This window comes from Cervus elaphus, unplaced genomic scaffold, assembly GCF_910594005.1.
Source record: "Cervus elaphus unplaced genomic scaffold, mCerEla1.1, whole genome shotgun sequence".
Lineage (NCBI taxonomy): Eukaryota > Metazoa > Chordata > Mammalia > Artiodactyla > Cervidae > Cervus > Cervus elaphus.
In genome coordinates this window covers 681,257-698,432 of record NW_025316779.1, presented here as the reverse complement: position 1 = coordinate 698,432, position 17,176 = coordinate 681,257, and the positions used below count along the sequence as shown (strand labels likewise).

Below are 17,176 nucleotides of genomic sequence, written 5' to 3'. Positions count from 1 at the left end.
GCCCTGGAGCCCGCGCCCTGACGCTCGGTGCCCGCAGTGTTCACTGTGTCCTCTGCTCCAGGACGGGTGGTGCTGAGCGCCGCACCCCGCTGCTGAGCCCCCCAGCCCAAGGAAGCGGCCCTCTCGCCGCAGCCGCAGCATCCATCGGCGATGGCGAAGGCGACGGCCAGCGCCGTGGGGCTGCGGTTGCTGCTTCTGCTGCTGCCCCTGCTCGGGGAAGGTGAGTTCTGTCGAGGACTGGTGCCCGCAGCGGCCGGGGTGAAGTTAGAGCAGCGCGGTGGAGTGGACGCGTTTGAAAATGCCTTTCTGTTCGCGGCGGGCAGCGGGCCAGGCAGTTACTGGCCACTTGGGCTCCACTGGGAGTGGGGTGGTGTGGCAGGCAGCGCGCCTCGGGCCCCAGGCTGGGTGGGTCTCGGCCGGAGCCGGACACGGGCCAGGCGCCTGTGCCCAGGGCCTGAGTCGCAGCCACGCTCGCCTGCCTGGTTGCGCCTCGGGCCACAGCAGCGTCTCGGGGGGAACCAAGCGGATCTTGTTGGCGTTTCGGTGCAGGTAGGGGAGGACGGGTAAGGTAGCCCTAAAAAGCCTGCCACTGGGGCAGGAGGAGTTGTGTTTCTGTAAACGATTGCTCCATTTTGGTTTCCTTGTCACACTCCACGTCAGTGCGTTTCTCCTCCAGCTCTGATATCCTCTCTCAGGTGAGAGCGGAGGGGATCTGATCTTTTTAAAACGGTTGCTTTTCCTTGTGAGTTTTTGCCACCCTACTTCTTAAAAATCCCCCAAGCCTGTGGTTTTTAGGGAGGCTGCCCTCGAGGGCCCGCTCAGGCTGGCCCAGCGCCACCGGCCCTGGCTCCAGTCCCACCCGCTTCTTTAGAGTCCCCTGTTGCTGCCCCGCAGGGGTACCTGAAGGTGCGGCCTTTGGCACCATTTGACAGTTCGGGGCCAACATGCACCAAGCGCTTTTACCATCCTGGAGTGGAGTAGGGCTGTGTGTTGTCAGCATCAGTGCTGGGAGGATTCGAAGTGGCTTTGCAGAGGCTGGTCACTGCCCCCACCTCCAAAACTCTCAACAGATGAATGAACCCCAAGGCTGTGGAATCTGCTCCTTACCCCCTGCCCCCCCGTGGCCACGAATTTTAGTTTCTCTCAAATTGTCCCTGATTTCTTTTTCTTAAATACTTATATGTATGTACTAAATTTCCCTCTGAGAGTAGCCCCCACCACCCTTCCCCACCTTTCCCTTCAGCCTTTGGGAATACAAGAGGCAGTGAGTGGTTCCCTGCTTCTGGCCCTGGGTCCTGCACAGACGGTGGGTTCACAGGCCTGCCCAAGGTTTCATTTGTATGACTGGATCCTAAACTCAAGAGTCAGATACTTACACTAGGATGGGCCCCCAGCCCATCACAGGAAAGGCAGGGGAGAAATACTTCCCATGCCCCGGGGAAGAATGGGGGAAGCATTGGGAGTCTGGGGTCAGGGTGCTGTGAGGCGGAAACAGACAGAAGAAGGATGAAGACTCCGCAGAAGTAAACACAGACAAGGCCTTCAGAAGATCTCTTGTAACTCTGCGTTGCAACTTTGTAGTAATGGGCGGGTGATCAGGTGAGAGGCCGAAGCCAGGGTGGACTTGGTGGCCTCAGAACCTAGAAGAGGACTTCCCATGCCTCTCCTGTGCTTAGCCAAGGTGTCCAGCTGAGGCTAGGAGGACTGGACTGGGAGCGGGGCTGCTAGCATGGACCTGTGACACTTGGTAGGAATGCAAGTGGCTTTTTCACAGCCTGGACTTAAGGAGTTGGGTGGTGGGAGAAAGGCCCTCCAATCCAGGGAAAGCAGGTCTCCTGCCCCACCCACTCTTCCAACAGGATGAGTAAGAAACTGATTGACGACACTGAGAGTGGAGAGGTGGCCCCGCGGTACTCAGGAGGAGACAGCTGGGCGTTTGGAGAGGCCTGCGGGCACACTACTCAGAGTGGCAGTTCTGGAGCTCTCTCAGTGTGGCGCTCCAGACTGCCGCAAGTGAGCCAGGGCCACTGCTCCGGGACTCACCCAGGCTGGGAGTAGCCCGGCCTCAGGGCGGCCCCTTTGGATGCAGCCCTTCAGTGGCCGTGCCTCTTACCTGGGGTATGGGCTGGGTCTCTAGGGGATGAAAGCCCTCCCTGCTGGCCTAGACCTACCTCCCCCAGACTGGAAGCTCTCTTCTGTGCTGGATGACTGATGAGAGGCAGGGTAGGGAGGCAACCAGATGGAGCGGCAGTGGCCTGGACCCCAGTGTTGGGGAAGGAAAGCACTGCCTCAGAGCTGGCAGGGATGGGCTAGAGGGCTCAGGGGTGCTCAGACCAAGGTCATAGGACATCACCAGACCCCTAGTGTGTGCCCCTCTCCATGTGTACACACTCTCATTGTGTAAGAATTCACACGCCTTCAGAAAAAGGCGCCATCCCAGACACAGACTCCCAGAGTAGGGCAGTACTCCTCACCCACACTCTGGTATCTGTGTGAGGGCACACATGGGCACACACACACACTCTTGAATCCATGCTCACACACTCTCATGCTCACTCTTGGTGATCACCGAGACACCACTGCCCTTTCTCAAGGATATGTGATCATGAGGCCTGTGGACACACTCACACCCATGCTCGGCCCCTCACACTACACCCTTATCTGGGAAACCCAGCCCCCCTCCCTGCTACTCCCACACATTGTGACCCCCATGTGTATACACAGGGACACCTGCTCCTCCCTATTCACACCCAGGGGGCACAGCCTGTCCACCTGGGGCATCCTGGACCCATCTAGAAGTTGTTCTCAGAAGAGTGTGTGGCGTTTTACTGCTCCAGTGCAGGTACAGATGTCCCCGTGGCATGGATGAAGAGACTGATTCCCAGCTTCCAGGGCTCTCCCTGAATGTCTCAGGCTGACTGCTCACCCAGCACCTTCTCCCTGCTCTTCCTCATGAGGCCTCGCACCTCCCATCTTCCTGGCCTGGCTTCTGGGTTCCCGTTTTGCTCAGTACCTCTGCCCACAAGGAGAGACCTGCCCCCTGTGCCTGCACGCCCCTGGGGCCTCTCACTCCCAGTACTGGCCATGACTTCCAGCCTGCTCTCCAGGCTGTGGGCCCTGCCCCTCTGCAGTTGGACCTGGGTGTGCCACTTTTGCTGGGACCAGCAGGTGCCAGCACAGCCCCTCAGCCAGGAAGACTGCTCTGCCGACCTCTTTGTTTCTCTTTCTGCCCCTTCCCTCTCTGGCCAGGGACGAGTGGTGGTGTGCTTCATCAGGCTCACCTGGGTCCCCCTAAGCCCTTCTGGCCTCTGAGAGCTGCCTGTGCTCCACACTGACTGTCCTGGGCCCTAGCAGAGTCCAGCCTTCTGAGGGAGCAAGGGGCTGGGTCAGCTGGTAGGCTCCTAAGAGTAGGGTCTGCAAGCAGAGAGCAAATGGGGAAGTTTATTGAGACCATTGCAAAATTGCCTTTATTCTGCAGAATTGCATTAAGGATGGCTAAGTAAATCACTGTTTCCTTGGTGGTGTGAAGAAAATGGGATTCTTTTACCTAATGGGGTGCTAATGGCCTTTTAGCCAGGGGAGGAGAAAACAAATGAAAAATTATGGGATCTGTTAACCTGAAGTATGGGGTGCCAAGCGGAAGTGGGGTGGGGGGGGCAGGAAACTGCTGCCTTGCCTGAGGGCTTCTCCCCCTGTGACCCAAAAGAGGTGCCCTCTGCCTATTGGTCTTAACTGGATAAGGTGATGCCAGCAACAGCCACCCCAGGGGGCCCACAGCATGCTGATCCTGTGCTCAGCACCGCCTGTCTGCTACTCACTGTATCCTCCTGAAACCCTGAGGGATGTGGCCTTGTATTCCCATTTCATAGGTAAGAAAACTGAGGCTCCCACAGCCCGTGTACCTGAGCCCGTGAAGAGGACTTCATGACTCTGTGGCCCTGGTCCTCTGGTTTTCAGCAAGCCCCTCCTCTGGGCCAGCGGTGGTGGGGAACTGCAACAGGGCTCAGGAGGAGTCCGGGGATGGGTGTGGGGAAGGTGGCCCTGAGTCTGCTCACCCACTGGTCACCCTCTGGTGGGGTGCTCCAGGGGCCCGAGGGACAGCCTGGCCTGGGTCTGGGACGGAAGTGTGCTGCCATGCTCCCCAACACCTGAGTCAGGAGCCCGCAGGACTCTGGCTGATTCTCAGATGGGACTGCTACTGTAGCTGATGTCTGGGAGTCCTACAGGTCCAGGAACTGCCTCCAGGTGGGATCCTGTCATAACTGGCCCCAGGGGAGGGAGCGTGCTAGTGGTGTAGGCTGAGAGTGTGACCCTTGTACCCGCCTCTGCCTGGGGACCTAGAACCTGACAGAAGCCACTGTGCTGAGGAGTGGGGGAGGGCAGGGGCTGGGCTTCAGGGCACATGGGTATGACTGTGTCTCCTTACCTGGACTCCAGGACATTCTGGGAGAAGAAAGTGCCCACTGGGCTCCCCAGGAAAGAGGCAGAGCCGGAGAAGTGCCCCCCAACAATGGTATTGCTTCCTTCTATCCTGAAGAAGTGGCTAGTCTCCACTCTGGAGACCCACCCCCTTCCTGTGGATGTGGGGGAGGACACTTCCTCATGTGGGGGTTGTGTTCAGGCTCCAGTCCCTCATCTTCTCCTCTTCATTTCTTTCTCTTCTTCCTCCTGATTTCTGCAATTGTTTTTCTGAGAGAGTGACTTAATAGTAACAATAACAGTACTGGTGAGCAGCCCACATACACGCTCCGAGGGACCACCTGCTACCCAGGCAGCTTCTCCAGGACTAGGGGTGCACCCGGGGAGAATGCAGAAGGTGACTTTGACCTCAGAGCTGTCTCCATATAGGAGAAATGGGCAGTAAAGGAAGCGCCAAGCTGTCATTTATCTCAAATGTGTGTGTGTGATATCAAATGGAAGTGCATGGCAGAAGGCAGGCTGTGGGGCCGGGTGGAAGCAGGGATGGTGGGCTGCCAGGCAGGAAAGGGGCCCTTCTGGGCTTGGGCCACAGGGTGTGAAGGCAGTGGAGGACATCCCCCTCCCTCCCTCCCTCCTGCCTTCTCACTTGCTTCCCCTGGGTCTTCAAGGGCAGAGTGCTATGCTTTATGGGTGGGCATGCTTCAGCTCCTGGAAGACTGGGGGGTTGGTGTGACTCAGAGAGATCACCCAGGGCCATGACCTGGGTAGTCTCAGAGGGGCTTGAAGGGGTATGAAGACTCAGGCCTCCAGAGCCCACATGGCTTTCCCTCCCTACCCCAGAGCAGCGGACTGGCAGCGCAGGTCCCCCTCCCCGACCCCCGTGTTCCCATGCTCAAGGGAGGCTGTGGCTCCCAAGACAGAGCTCCGCCATACCTGAGAGGACCTGAGGGTATTGTCCTCTTTGGGCTGAAGCCCTGGGAGCCCCTGTGGACGGGGCCCACTTCCTGCCTGGCTTCACCTCCCAATTCTCCCACCATCCGCCTTCCCAAGCTCTGGACCAGACGAGACCTGGGCTTCCATCAAGCTCTGGCCTCACAGCTGGGTAATTGTGGGAGCCCCTGGCACCTGTCCCTGAGGCTGGAGCCTGAAAGCCAGTGGCCCTATCAGCTGTCCACTGCAAGACCCTGGGCAAGGTAGGGTGGGGCGAGAGAGAGCAGGGAGGTAGAACTGATACCCCCTAGAAAGCATGGTTGTGGGTGTGATGACGCCAGCAGGAGCTTGGGGAAGGCAGATCAGGCACCACCTGGGCCCTCAAGGAGAGCAGGTGGCCAGCCCTGAGCAAACACCTCTGTTTGCTTTTGCCTGGTGAGCGGCTCCACAGAGTATAGCAGCCAAGGCACCACTGTAGAAAGGTCACCTGTGCACCTGGACAGGTGTGTGCCCACCTGTTGGTCCGGCCGATGCAGGCTCTCCATGACATCAAGGATACCTAGTGGGACTGGGGGCCTCTGTGGCAGGCAGGGATCAGTTCTGGGACCCACTCAGGGAAGACACCCCTGCCCCTGCAGACCCACGTCCTGGGGGCCCCAGCCCACTGCCCCCAGATTCAGGTACTGGGACTTTACTTTATCCCCATCTTAAGCCTTCACTCTTCTGACCTGGGAGCTACTGTCTGGGTTCCACAGGGCCCTGGGCTCCAGAGAAGTATCTAAGGGGCAGGGTGGCCGGGAGAGGGAGGCAGAGCTCCAAGCTGTGCCCTGATTACCAGCTCTGACTGCCCTGTGATTGAAGAAACAATTTGGCTTCTGAAACAGTCAGAACCTCTCTGGTGAGACAATGGACATCAGAACTGGTTCTAGTCCCCCATTCCTGCCTATGGGATTGCCAGAAAACTCCAGTGGTTCTTAGTCTTAGCAAAAGGGGGAAAGAAACCATGTAAGTTCCTAAGCTTTAATTAACAAAAAAAAAAAAAAAGGAAAAGAAAAACTATAAGTTCCTAAGCTTTAACTAACAGCCTGGAAAATGCTTGGGAAGATATATGTTCTGTGTGCCAGAACCTGAGAGTGAGACAGGTGTGGGGGTGGGGGGGCGATCTGGGGTGCACAGCGTGGTGGTGGGAGTCCGAGTGGAGGGAAAGAGTTTATGGAGTTTCTTTCTCAAGTTTTTCTACCCCTGAAACAGTCAAAGACACAGATACGGTGAAACAGGGAAAGACCCAGAAGCTGAGGGGCTGGTTCAGAGTGTGCTTTCTCCTTCCCTCCTCCCCTATCCTGCCTTTCCAGCATTGTCCATGGTGCATCTGATGCTCTTTTTTTTTCTTTCTGGGAAGGAGAAAGGATGGAATCAGCACTCCATTCCGCCACCTCTTGGCCATGACATGGGTGCAAGGTGACCGTGTACTCTGTGCTGTGAGCACATGCTTTGCCACTGGGTTGAGCCTCCTCATCAGATTGGCACCTGCAGGGGATCTTTACAGGAGATCACACATGTGACTCCACAGAGCCTTGAGAAGTCTCCCCTGGGACCCTCTTGAATCTTCTTCTGCAGCCTCCTATCCCCTGTACCTATGTGAGCAGGAAAGACTATGAACTTGGGGGTGACAGAAACCCCCAGTCTCAACGTCTCAACACTGTTCATTTGTCTCCTGCTCCCCGCCCCCTGCCCTTGGCAGCCACTCCACACCTGACTGTGTGCACAAGAGGGGCCCAGAGCTCTGAGGAGTCGGGTTTCTAGGGCCCTGGGCTCTTTGCCCATTTCCACAGGCTGGAATCCCATCACAGGGTCCTTTTCTCTGCAAGAGAAGCCAGTGTGCAGAGGAGAGCATGGTGGTTTGGTGGGATGCACACTGGGGCACCTGTGCAGGCTCCTGGGGTCCGCTCTGCACTTGTGCCCCTGCCTCTTCCAGGGTGGTCTCTCCTGCGGAGATGGGGGGAAGAACAGGGTGGTAAACAATTAAAATTCACTTCTTTTGAGGTATGAAATTCACATAACAAAATTAGAGTGAACAGTTGAGTGGGATTTAGTACATTCACAGCATTGCATATTCATCACCCCTGTGTAGTTCCAGAACATTATTGTTAACCCCCCAAAGAAAACCCCATACCCATTAGGCAGTGCGCCTAGTCCCCCCACACTAGCCCCTGGTAACTGCCACTCTGCACCTGTCTCTATGGGCTTGTCTATTTTGGATATTTAAAATAAATTGACCTTTCATTTGTATCAGGCTCCTTTTACTTGGTTGGAGGTATATCCGTGTTGTAGCATGTATTGGTATTTCATTCCTTTTTAAGGGTGAGTAATATTACATTGCATGTATTGGGTTGGCCAGGAAGTTTGTTTGGGTTTATGAACTTTAGGGCCAATGCAACATGTATCACATTTATTTATTCATTCATCTCTTGGTGGACATTTGGGTTGTTTACATCTTTTGACTTTTGTGAATAATGCTGCTGTGGATATTTTTGTGTGAGTATCTGTTTGAATCCCTGTTTTCAGTTCTCTTAGGTGTTTATTTTGGGGTAGAATTGCTGGGTCATGTGATAATTTCAACTTTTCTGAGGAACTGCCAAGCTCTTTTCTGAGGAACTGCCAAGCTATTTTCTGATAACAACTGAAACATTTTACAATTTTACCAGCTGTGTGTGAGAGTTCTAGTTTTACCACATCCTCACCAACACATGTTAGTTTCTGTTTATATTTTTAAATTGTATCAATCTTCTTGGATACAAGCAGTGTCCTCACCTATGGTTTTGATTTGCTTTTTCTTAATTATCAGTGATGCTGAGAGTCTTTTTACTTCCTTCTTGGCCATTTGTATCTTTTGGGGGGAAGCAACTATTTTGCCCCTGTTTCAATTGGGTGGACCTTCTTTTGTTGTTGAGTTTACTTTGCTTTATCAAATTTCCACCAGGTGTTGCCAAGAAGCAGCTTTTGGCCAGAGACATTTCAGTGTCTGAACCCCAGGTCCCTTTTGAAGAGGACATGGCTTCATCCAGTGTCCTTCTGTGGGGTTGAGTCATTGTGACCCCACTGGGACCCTAAGGATAGTCTCAGAAGACAGAGACCTTAAAGCCACATTGAGCTCAAATGTCCCAGAAGCAATGGTGTCCCTTCTTATAAGTGAGATGCCAGTGCCCAAGGATCATTCTGTAGAAGATCTGGGGCTGGGGAGGAAGATGCAAGGTTCTGGGGACCAGTGACCTACTCAGCCCACTTGACAAGGCAGGACTGAGCAATAGAAGAACCCAGGGCTGCCCTGTCTTCGGTTCAGTTCAGTTCAGTCGCTCAGTTGTGTCCGATTCTTTGCGACCTCATGAATCGCAGCACGCCAGGCCTCCCTGTCCATCACCAACTCCCGGAGTTTACTCAAATTCATGCCCATCGAGTCAGTGATGCCATCCAGACATCTCATCCTCTGTCGTCCCCTTCTCCTCCTGACCCCAATCCCTCCTAGCATCAGGGTCTTTTCCAACGAGTCAACTCTTCACCTCAATCCAGACTCTAAAAATAACCAGGCTGATCTGGCGTAAGTTGATTACCATGATTGCAGCTATGTGATGTCGTACTGCCAGTTCCTTGAAGCTGTTTTCCTGGGACAGCAGAATGTACCAAAGCAGTGTGCCACACCCCTCGCACCCAGAAGCTGCACGAGTGCTGGGACCCTGCTCAGGGTGGGAAGATCTTGACTGGGGGGTTATCAGGAAGCCTTTGTGGGCCCAAGGAGGTCTCATTCAGGAGTCAGGGAGGAGGCGGCTCCTTGCCAGGCTGTCCTGTGGATGCTTCTGGGACTTTGTATGCTTCCCTTTTTCTTCCTCTTCCCACACAGTATCTGGGAGATTTTTGCTCTTTATTCAGACTCCTGGTTATTTATTGCAGGTTGGCAAGTGCTTGGTTTGGAAATGAAGGGTAAGGCTGGAAAGGAGGAAGCAGGTTGGAGACATGGTCTTCCTGACCTTCCAGAGTCAATCAGCATCCTCTCTCCCTGCCTTCTGGGACCTTCCTGGTTTTCCAGAAGGTCCTGGCTGGGGGAGCTCTGAGCTCTGTGGTAGAACTGAGTGTAAGGGAGAACTAGTGTGTAAAGACACCACACCAGTATGAGGCAGAAACACACATCCTCCCAGCAGCCTGGGTCACCCTTGTACCAGAACTCGTCTGCTGGTGGTCAGCCCCTGCGTGATCCCTTCACAGCCCGAGGCTGGGGCCGCAGCCTGTGACCCAGCAGACACTGACCAGGACCCCAGTGCATTCCCTCTCGCCTGTCCCTCTGCCCTCCTCTTTCCTGGGACCGTCCTGCATCACTGCATCTGATTTGCCTCAGTGGCAGACCTGGGTCCAGTGTCCTCTCCTTGACTTTGTGATGAAGGTCAAAAGAGCACAGGGACCATACCCAGGTTAGACTGAACTCCTCCAAAGGGAAGAATTACCCTTGGCAATTTCCACGCCCCCACCCCCCGGCAAGACTCTCAAGGGAGGTGCCAAGAGACCCCGAGACTCCAAGGCTTCCTCCTTGGGAAGCTGCCCCTAGGATTCTGGACACTGGGCTGAATGAATTCAGTTAGTCTCACTCTAAGGGTCAGAATGTTAGTCTGATTTTATTTTTTCATTTGTTTTGTTCTTTGAATAAATGCTGCTGACGACAAGTTGTCTTTAATAAACCACAAGTTCTTTGCAAAAAAAAAAAAAAGAGAGGGAGAAAAGAGGAGAAGTGGCTCTGGCTCCCACCAGTAGGTGCTTGGTCCCAGCAGCCCTTCCAGGGAGGGTCCCTGTCCTTGTTCACAGCTGGGAACAGATGCAGAGAGGCTGAGCACTGAGTGGGCCATGCAGGAAGACAGAGAAGGAGCGTGGCCTGGGCCTGGCTCTGCACTTGTCTCTCTGCTTTCACGAGTCACACTGAAATCTCTCCTTTGTATCTAGACTCACTTCTGAAGGTGAAATGTGTGTGTGTACGTGCATGCATGTGCACGTGTGCACGCACACATGCTCAGTTGTATCCTACTCTTTGCAACCACATGGACTCTAGCCCTCCAGGCTCCTCTGTCCATGGGATTCTCCAGGCAAGAATACTGGCGTGGGTTGCCATTTCCTCCTCCAGGGGATCTTCCCAACCCAGGTATCGAATAGTAGGATCTAACAGCAGCAAAGAAAAGGACCCCTCAAGGCTCAGTCCTGTGTCCAGGGGGCATGGGCACATCAGGCCCCCAGCATCCCCAGGTACCTGCACACTCAGCAGCCTTGACCATGTCTGTCCCTGTTGGACAGCGCTGGCTGAGCAAACTCCCCCCTGTTCACGCCTTCCTGGGCCTTTGCTCTGTTTCACTGAGATATGAAAGAGCAAATTTCCACGAGGAGACTTTTAAGGGCACCTGCATTTTTGAGGAGACTGAAGAAGACTATGGAGGATTATTTAGGTTGCATTTTCCACCTGGTCAGCAAGCAGGTGGATGGGTGGCCTGGAGTCCCAGGTCATGGTGCCCTGGCTTTTCCACATGTGTGTGCACAGCCGTCACCGAGCAGAGGAGCCTGGTGGCCATGTATACCTAAGAGTAGAACCCTTAAGTCCTGGCTCACTCACTCTGTACAGCCTTGGGCAAGGTAGCCTCTCTCTGCCTTGGTTTCCTTGCTCTAAGACAGGAACCAGAAGTTGTCCTTACCTCTGGCAGTTGTCATGTCCATTAGTAGGGTGATGCACGTGAAGCATTTGGAATAGAGCCTCTCGGGAAGAATGCATTGGCTTGCCAAAAAGTTCGTTTGGGTTTTTCTGTAATATCATGCATTAAAAACTCAAACGACCTTTTTGGCGAACCCAATAAAGAAGTCTCACTCTTGCTGAGTTAAATCCAACTCTTTGCAATGCCATAGACTGTAGCCCATCAGACTCCTCTGTCCATGGGATTCTTCAGGCAAGAATACTGGAGTAGGTTGCCATTTCCTCCTCCAGGGGATCTTCCCGAGCCAAGGATCGAACCTGTGTCTCCTGCATCACAGGCAGATTCTTTACCTGATGAACCTTCGGGGAAGCCCTTGCTGGTTAATGGTAAACCTGGGCTGGGCGAGACCGGTGCTGGGGGGAGGGGCAGAAAGGGGCAGGACCATGGCTGTTCAAGGAGGTCCAATGAGGTGACACATTTGTTGAGATCTGAGTCATAGTGCCCTGCTGGGTGAGAGGGGGACAGTTGCTGGGCAGCAGCACCAGAGTCAAAGCCTGGGATGTCCTGGCCAGTCGCCAGGGCTGACCTGACCAGGCCGGGGCTGATACACCTGCCGTTGGCTGGGGTTACAAAGCACAGGAACCCCAGAGCCAAGGGAGCCTGGTGACCTGCAGAACAGTCATCATCAGGCCACTTGGGTGGCCAGTCTTTTTCCAGTCAGGCTTTGCCCTGGGTAAAGAAATTAATTGTAACCTAATTCGCAGTTTCCTTTGCATAGAAGCTGGAAGGAACTGCTAGTGAGGCTGGTGAGTAACTCAGCGGCAGCTGGGAAATCACATTTGGGCATGAGTGTCCATCATCTGAGCGAAGCTGTTGCAGCTGGTCCGGGTGGGTGGGGATGTGGGTGGTGGCCACGGGTGCCTGCTAGGTGCAGCCTGGCCCTCAGGCCTCTGGGAACAGAAGGTTGGGGCCTGGGCACAAGGGAGGAATTTGGGCTGCTGGCTCCATGCAGCTGGGCTGCAGATCTCATCTGCACACCTCACTACCCCAAACTTCAGCCACACCCTGACCCCTTCCTGCCCATCAGCAGAGGACTACATAGATGGCATGGCAGAGGAGGGGGTTGTCAGGAGACCTAGGCCTGGTTGCAGTTCCATTCTGAGAGCAAGAAGTGAATTCTCTTCCTCAGAATTGGGAAACAGACGGGGAGACTGAGGTCTACAGTAAGAGCTCGGGTAAGGTGGGCAAGTCAGAGCTTTTCACGTGTGGAGGAATGTACCTGTACGTACAGGTCTGTGGTGCCTCTGAGGCAAGGCCTGGCCCTCGGGTTTCTCCTCCTCTCTCCAGGCCACCAGCCACCCTGTCCAGGCAGGGCCCACGCAGACAGGTGTGTGGGGAGACACAGTACCCCTGCATGTGATTGCCTGCCCTGCCCACCGTGGACCACACGATGAGGCTCAGTCTGAAGGGATGATGGAGGGAAGGCCTGCAGAGCTGGGCTATGTGTGAAGTCCCTGACCAGACAGGCAGGCAGGTGCCTGGGCTCTGCACTAGACAGAATCCTCAGGAGCGTGGAGAGCCCCAGGCATCCAGGGTGTGCCAGGGTGGCTGCTCACTCCTCCTTGTGTGCCAGGCCTCTGTGCCAGCTGGCCTTTGTTGTGTGCCCAGTCCGGGCCAGGAAGGCCACTCAGCCTTGTGGCCACAGTGGCACACAGGCTGTCCACTGAGGGCTGCTGGCAGCATTTGGGAAGAGGGAATTTAAGACTGGAATTGAGGCTGCTCTCATGGTGATTAGTGTCCTCACTGGGCACCAAGTAAAGTAGCTAGCCCTGGCTTGTATTCACCACCCATGTATGCACTTAGCTGTTCAGCTTTGGGTACACCTGCACAGGCCAGAGTTTTCTTGATGATTTTGTAGAGAGGCTTCAGTTCCCAGCATGAGGACTGGGGCAAGCTGTCATATTCCCTGCAAGGAGGCACTGGCTTGTGACATCTAAGCTGAGCCCAGGACCCGTGAACAGAGGTGGCTGGCTCTCAAAGGGCCACCCAGGCCTTCCCTTCTCGCCTGCTCTGTGCCAGGCATCAGGCAAGGTTCTGGGAATGCAGCAGTGAACAGGACAGGCCCGGGCTGGCTTTGTGGGTCTTTCCAGTCCAGCTTTCTTCCCACATCTTATGTGGGTCAAACCTGGCAAAGCTGCTTCATTTGGAAGCCTCTGGATGCCTAGCAGAGTGATGATGGTGGCGATGGTTGGAGGGTGGAGTGATGGTGGGTGGTGATGGTGTAGGCATGGTCAGCAGTAGTGGTGAAGCTGGTGGGTGAAGGTGTGAGGTGATGGTTGTGGGGAGGGTGGTGATGGTGTCAGTAGTGGTTAGGGTGTGGGGATGATAATATAGTGGGGGCCTGGAGTTCAGGTGAAGTTAGTGATGGTGGTGGTGATGCTGTGTAGGTGAGGGGGGTGAAGGTGATGGTGCTTGTGGGGAGAGTGGTGATCATGGTAGTGGTAATGGTGTAGCTGGGGGTGGTGATTGTGGTTGGGTAATGGTGGTGATGGTGGTGATGGTTTTATGGCCACACACAGGAGGTACTGAGCATACCATCAGCCCCATTTATGGCCAAAGTGGGGCTGGCCTGCAGGGCCCTCTCTGCGCTCATAGGCACTGGTTCTCCTGACCTGTGCTTTTTTCCTAAAAAGCCAAAATTACATTACAATCCCTTGCAAAACCAGCCTCCATCTGGGACAAAAAATGGAGATCGTGGGGTGTGTGGAGCATCCTACAGGGTGACCCTGCCTGAGAGTGCACATGTGTGTGTGTGCATGTGTGTGTCATTCTGCCTAATGTCTCCCAGTTGGCAGTGTTCCTCAGTTACCAGGCCATCATTTCCTGAGCCGTGGTCAGTGATTTTGTTCTTAGGTGTCCTCAGGGTTTCTTTGCTCAATGCCAACTCTGGCCTCACCCAGGCAGGTCGTGCACTAGAGGGTGCTGTGTGCCCCACGTGAGCCTCATGGGGCGGGGAGGGGCATCCGTGAGGCTCCATTGCACTCATCCTGCCACTGGCCACCCACCTGTGGCTCCCTGTGCCTATCAGACCAAGCCAGGGGGTCTTGACCAAGGTGATATCACCCATCTCTCTGATACCCTGCCCCCTCTCCTATCCCAAAGTCTCACTGTTTTCCAAATGTGCCCAGCTGTTAACCTCCCGCCCACCTTCCCCCCGCCACTCTGTGCTTAAAACCATTTATGTATTAGTTTGTTCCTTCCTGGATTCATTTGTTGTTTCACTCACTAGTTTGTTGTTTCAGACAGATTGTGACATGATCTGACTGACCCTGGCTGCTCTGGGGCAAGTGGCCTATGGGGTCAAGAGTGGTCTCAAGGAGGGACTTCCCTGGTGGTCCAGTGACTAAGACTCTGTGCTCCCAAAGCAGGGGGCCTGGCTTCAGTCCTGGTCCAGGAACTTAAATCTTGCATGCCACAACTAAGATCCAGTACAGCCAAAAAAAAAAAAAGAGTGGGCTCAGGGAGGCTAGGTGGTCCTCTAAGCTGAACTGAGATGAGGGAGAGGATGGAGCGAGTTGGTACGGATGTCTCTGGTACTTGGGTGGAGGTCAGGGCTGGTGAACGTGGCATTCCTTGGCCCAGAGGCAGCCATTCGAGCTGTGGGACTGGCTGCCATTTGCTGAAGGATGCTCTGGAGAGAACACCTAGAAGATAAGCTGAGACGGAGGAAACCCACATGGGGGTGAGCAGGCTGGCTCATCAGAATGAAATAGGAAAGCACCAAACACAGGAGGTCCTGAAGCAACCAGAGAGAAGAGAGAACCAAGAAGGGAATCATCAGAACGAGTACAGAGCTCTCAGAAGCAGGACAGCAGAATCACGCTTTTGAAGGACAGAATAACTGTCCTGTAGAAGTCTCAGGGCTTCCCAAGTGGGCTTCCCAGTTGGCACAGTTGATAAAGGGTCTGCTTGCCAATGCAGGAGATGCAGATTCAATCCCTGGGTCGGGAAAATCCCCTGGAGGAGAAAATGGCAACTCCCTCCAGATATTCTTGCCTGGAAAATTCCATGGACAGAGGAGCCTGGCAGGCTACAGTCCATGGGGTCACAAAAGAGTTGGACATGACTGAACACTCACACACACAGAATTCTCTGCCCAGCAGAAGTGCCTTTCAAGAATAAGGTAAAAGTGTTTTAAAAAGAGGGGCAAGGGAAACAAAGACCCAGATTCATGTTTCTGTGAGTGTATGAGGTGGAAGGGGCGTGTGGGAGGGGCAGCACTGTTGCTAAACGTCCAGTTAAGTTGGCCACAGGTTCATGAGTGTCTGTTGCAGAACACTATTTTGACATAAATGTTCTGCAAAATATACTGCTTGTACATGTCAAATATTCAACTAGAATAAAGAGAAAATGTGAACAGGATATGAGAAGAGGGGCATGGGGTGGACGAGGAGAGGATAATGGTGCCAAAAGTTGCTGTCTGGGCGGTGGGGCTAGGGGGACCCTCCACAGGGACAGCTGGCCCTCAGGGAGAGGGGCAGTCCCTGGGGAGGAGTCCATGAGGTCTGCTTCCTGTTCCTGCAGAAGTGATGGCATTAGGAAACCACCGTCTGTTAAGGAGATTGTGCTGGGCCATAATAAAACTGTCATCTGCAGGATCTGGTGCTCGTCACAGGCAGGAGCAGGGCTGCCCGGTGAGTGGATTCTGCGGGAAGGTACTGCCTTGCACACACATGTGGGCACTATTGTCACCCCACTCAGTTCTTAGATCAGACCATCTTGCCATGTGTTTTTTTCTTGAGAGCCCCAAATTCTGGCTTTTACATTGCAGTCCTAGGACATTGGTTGTCTGGGGCCTTGTGTGGGATGACCACGGTGACTGCCACTCACTCTAGTCAAGGGTGCCCAGTTAGGAAGCACCTGCCTGGATCTGGGTTGGTATGGTCAGACTGGCAGCACATCCTCGGTCGAGGGTAGCAAGGAGGTCAAAGGAACCTCAGGGGAGTTGTGCATGGCCTCTCATGGCCAGGGCTGACCAGGGGGCACTGGTGAGGTGAGCCTGCAGTTAGGGCTGGGTAGGCTCGGTATGTCTCACTAAATGAGCAAGAAGATGGGGGAGGTGGGGGTGGGTCTGCAACAGTGTGAGAGAATGTGCATGTGACATGCTAAGTGTAAGAGAGATGTGTGTATCAGTCTGGGTCCAATCCAGAGACACCCACACAGCGACTGGACCAGAGGAGGTTAACATAAGAGTTGATCGGCAGTGATGAGTGTAAGAGAGCTGTGGGCCACCCTGAGGCAGAGGGCAGGAGCTTGGGGAAGGGGCTCCCTCCCCAGAGTGGGGTCACAGCTCACTGCATATTGAGAAGTTGGCTGGGTTGCAGGGGCCAGGACTGGTCTGCAGCCTCGGGGGCCAGTGGGAGGTGACCCTCCAGTACACGGGGGAGCTGAGGCTGGTGCACAAAGGCTGGTGATGGGTGCATCTGGGGGCTATGGGAGGTGATCGCGGGGCAAGGGCGTGGGCTACGTTGGCGCCAAGGGGCTGCGTGCATTTGGCATGGACTGAGGCAGAGCATGCAGGATGTCCCCACAATGTGCTGCAGAAGAGACGGATGACAACCAGAAACCCTCGTCCACCTGCGTGGTTCTCCACCGCACAGGAGGGCACTCACAGCTTCTGTGTGGGTCTGAGAATGTGTACGAGTATGACCAGTGTTCATGTGTGAGTGTTCACACAGGGCTGAGCTTGTGGACAGTTGAATGAGTGAAAGTGAAGTAGAGACTTGGGCCTGCTTCTCTCTGCATACAAATGTGAGTAAATGACACATCCAGCCAGGTGTGGAGCATTGAAGACTGCCTTTCCAGGATACAAAAAGGCTGGTGACTGCGTGTGCCGAATGAGACCATCCATGCCTGGTGGCTCTGCTTGTAAAGATGCTGGAGGAGGCCCTCCTTGGAACAGGACAGCCCGCTGTCCCCACTGAGTGTTAGTTGCACATCTTCTCCTGCAGGGGTGGGGCAGGGTGGGAGCATATGGGGCCTTGGGCCCACATGCCTGTCTCTGTTTCCATCTGCTGCATACCTGTGCCTACACATTCATGCATATACAC

General features: G+C 54.5%; 1 protein-coding gene across 1 annotated transcript in view; it reads left to right on the top strand.

Annotated features, from left to right (window-relative positions):
• Positions 1-55: 55 nt before the first annotated feature.
• The window catches only part of LOC122691386 (proto-oncogene tyrosine-protein kinase receptor Ret-like), a 53,036-nt gene continuing 35,915 nt past the window's right edge, over positions 56-17,176 (top strand). The window contains 1 exon segment of the mRNA XM_043897963.1: positions 56-220. Within this exon segment, the coding sequence (XP_043753898.1) occupies positions 151-220 (70 nt within the window). The 5' untranslated portion in view covers positions 56-150.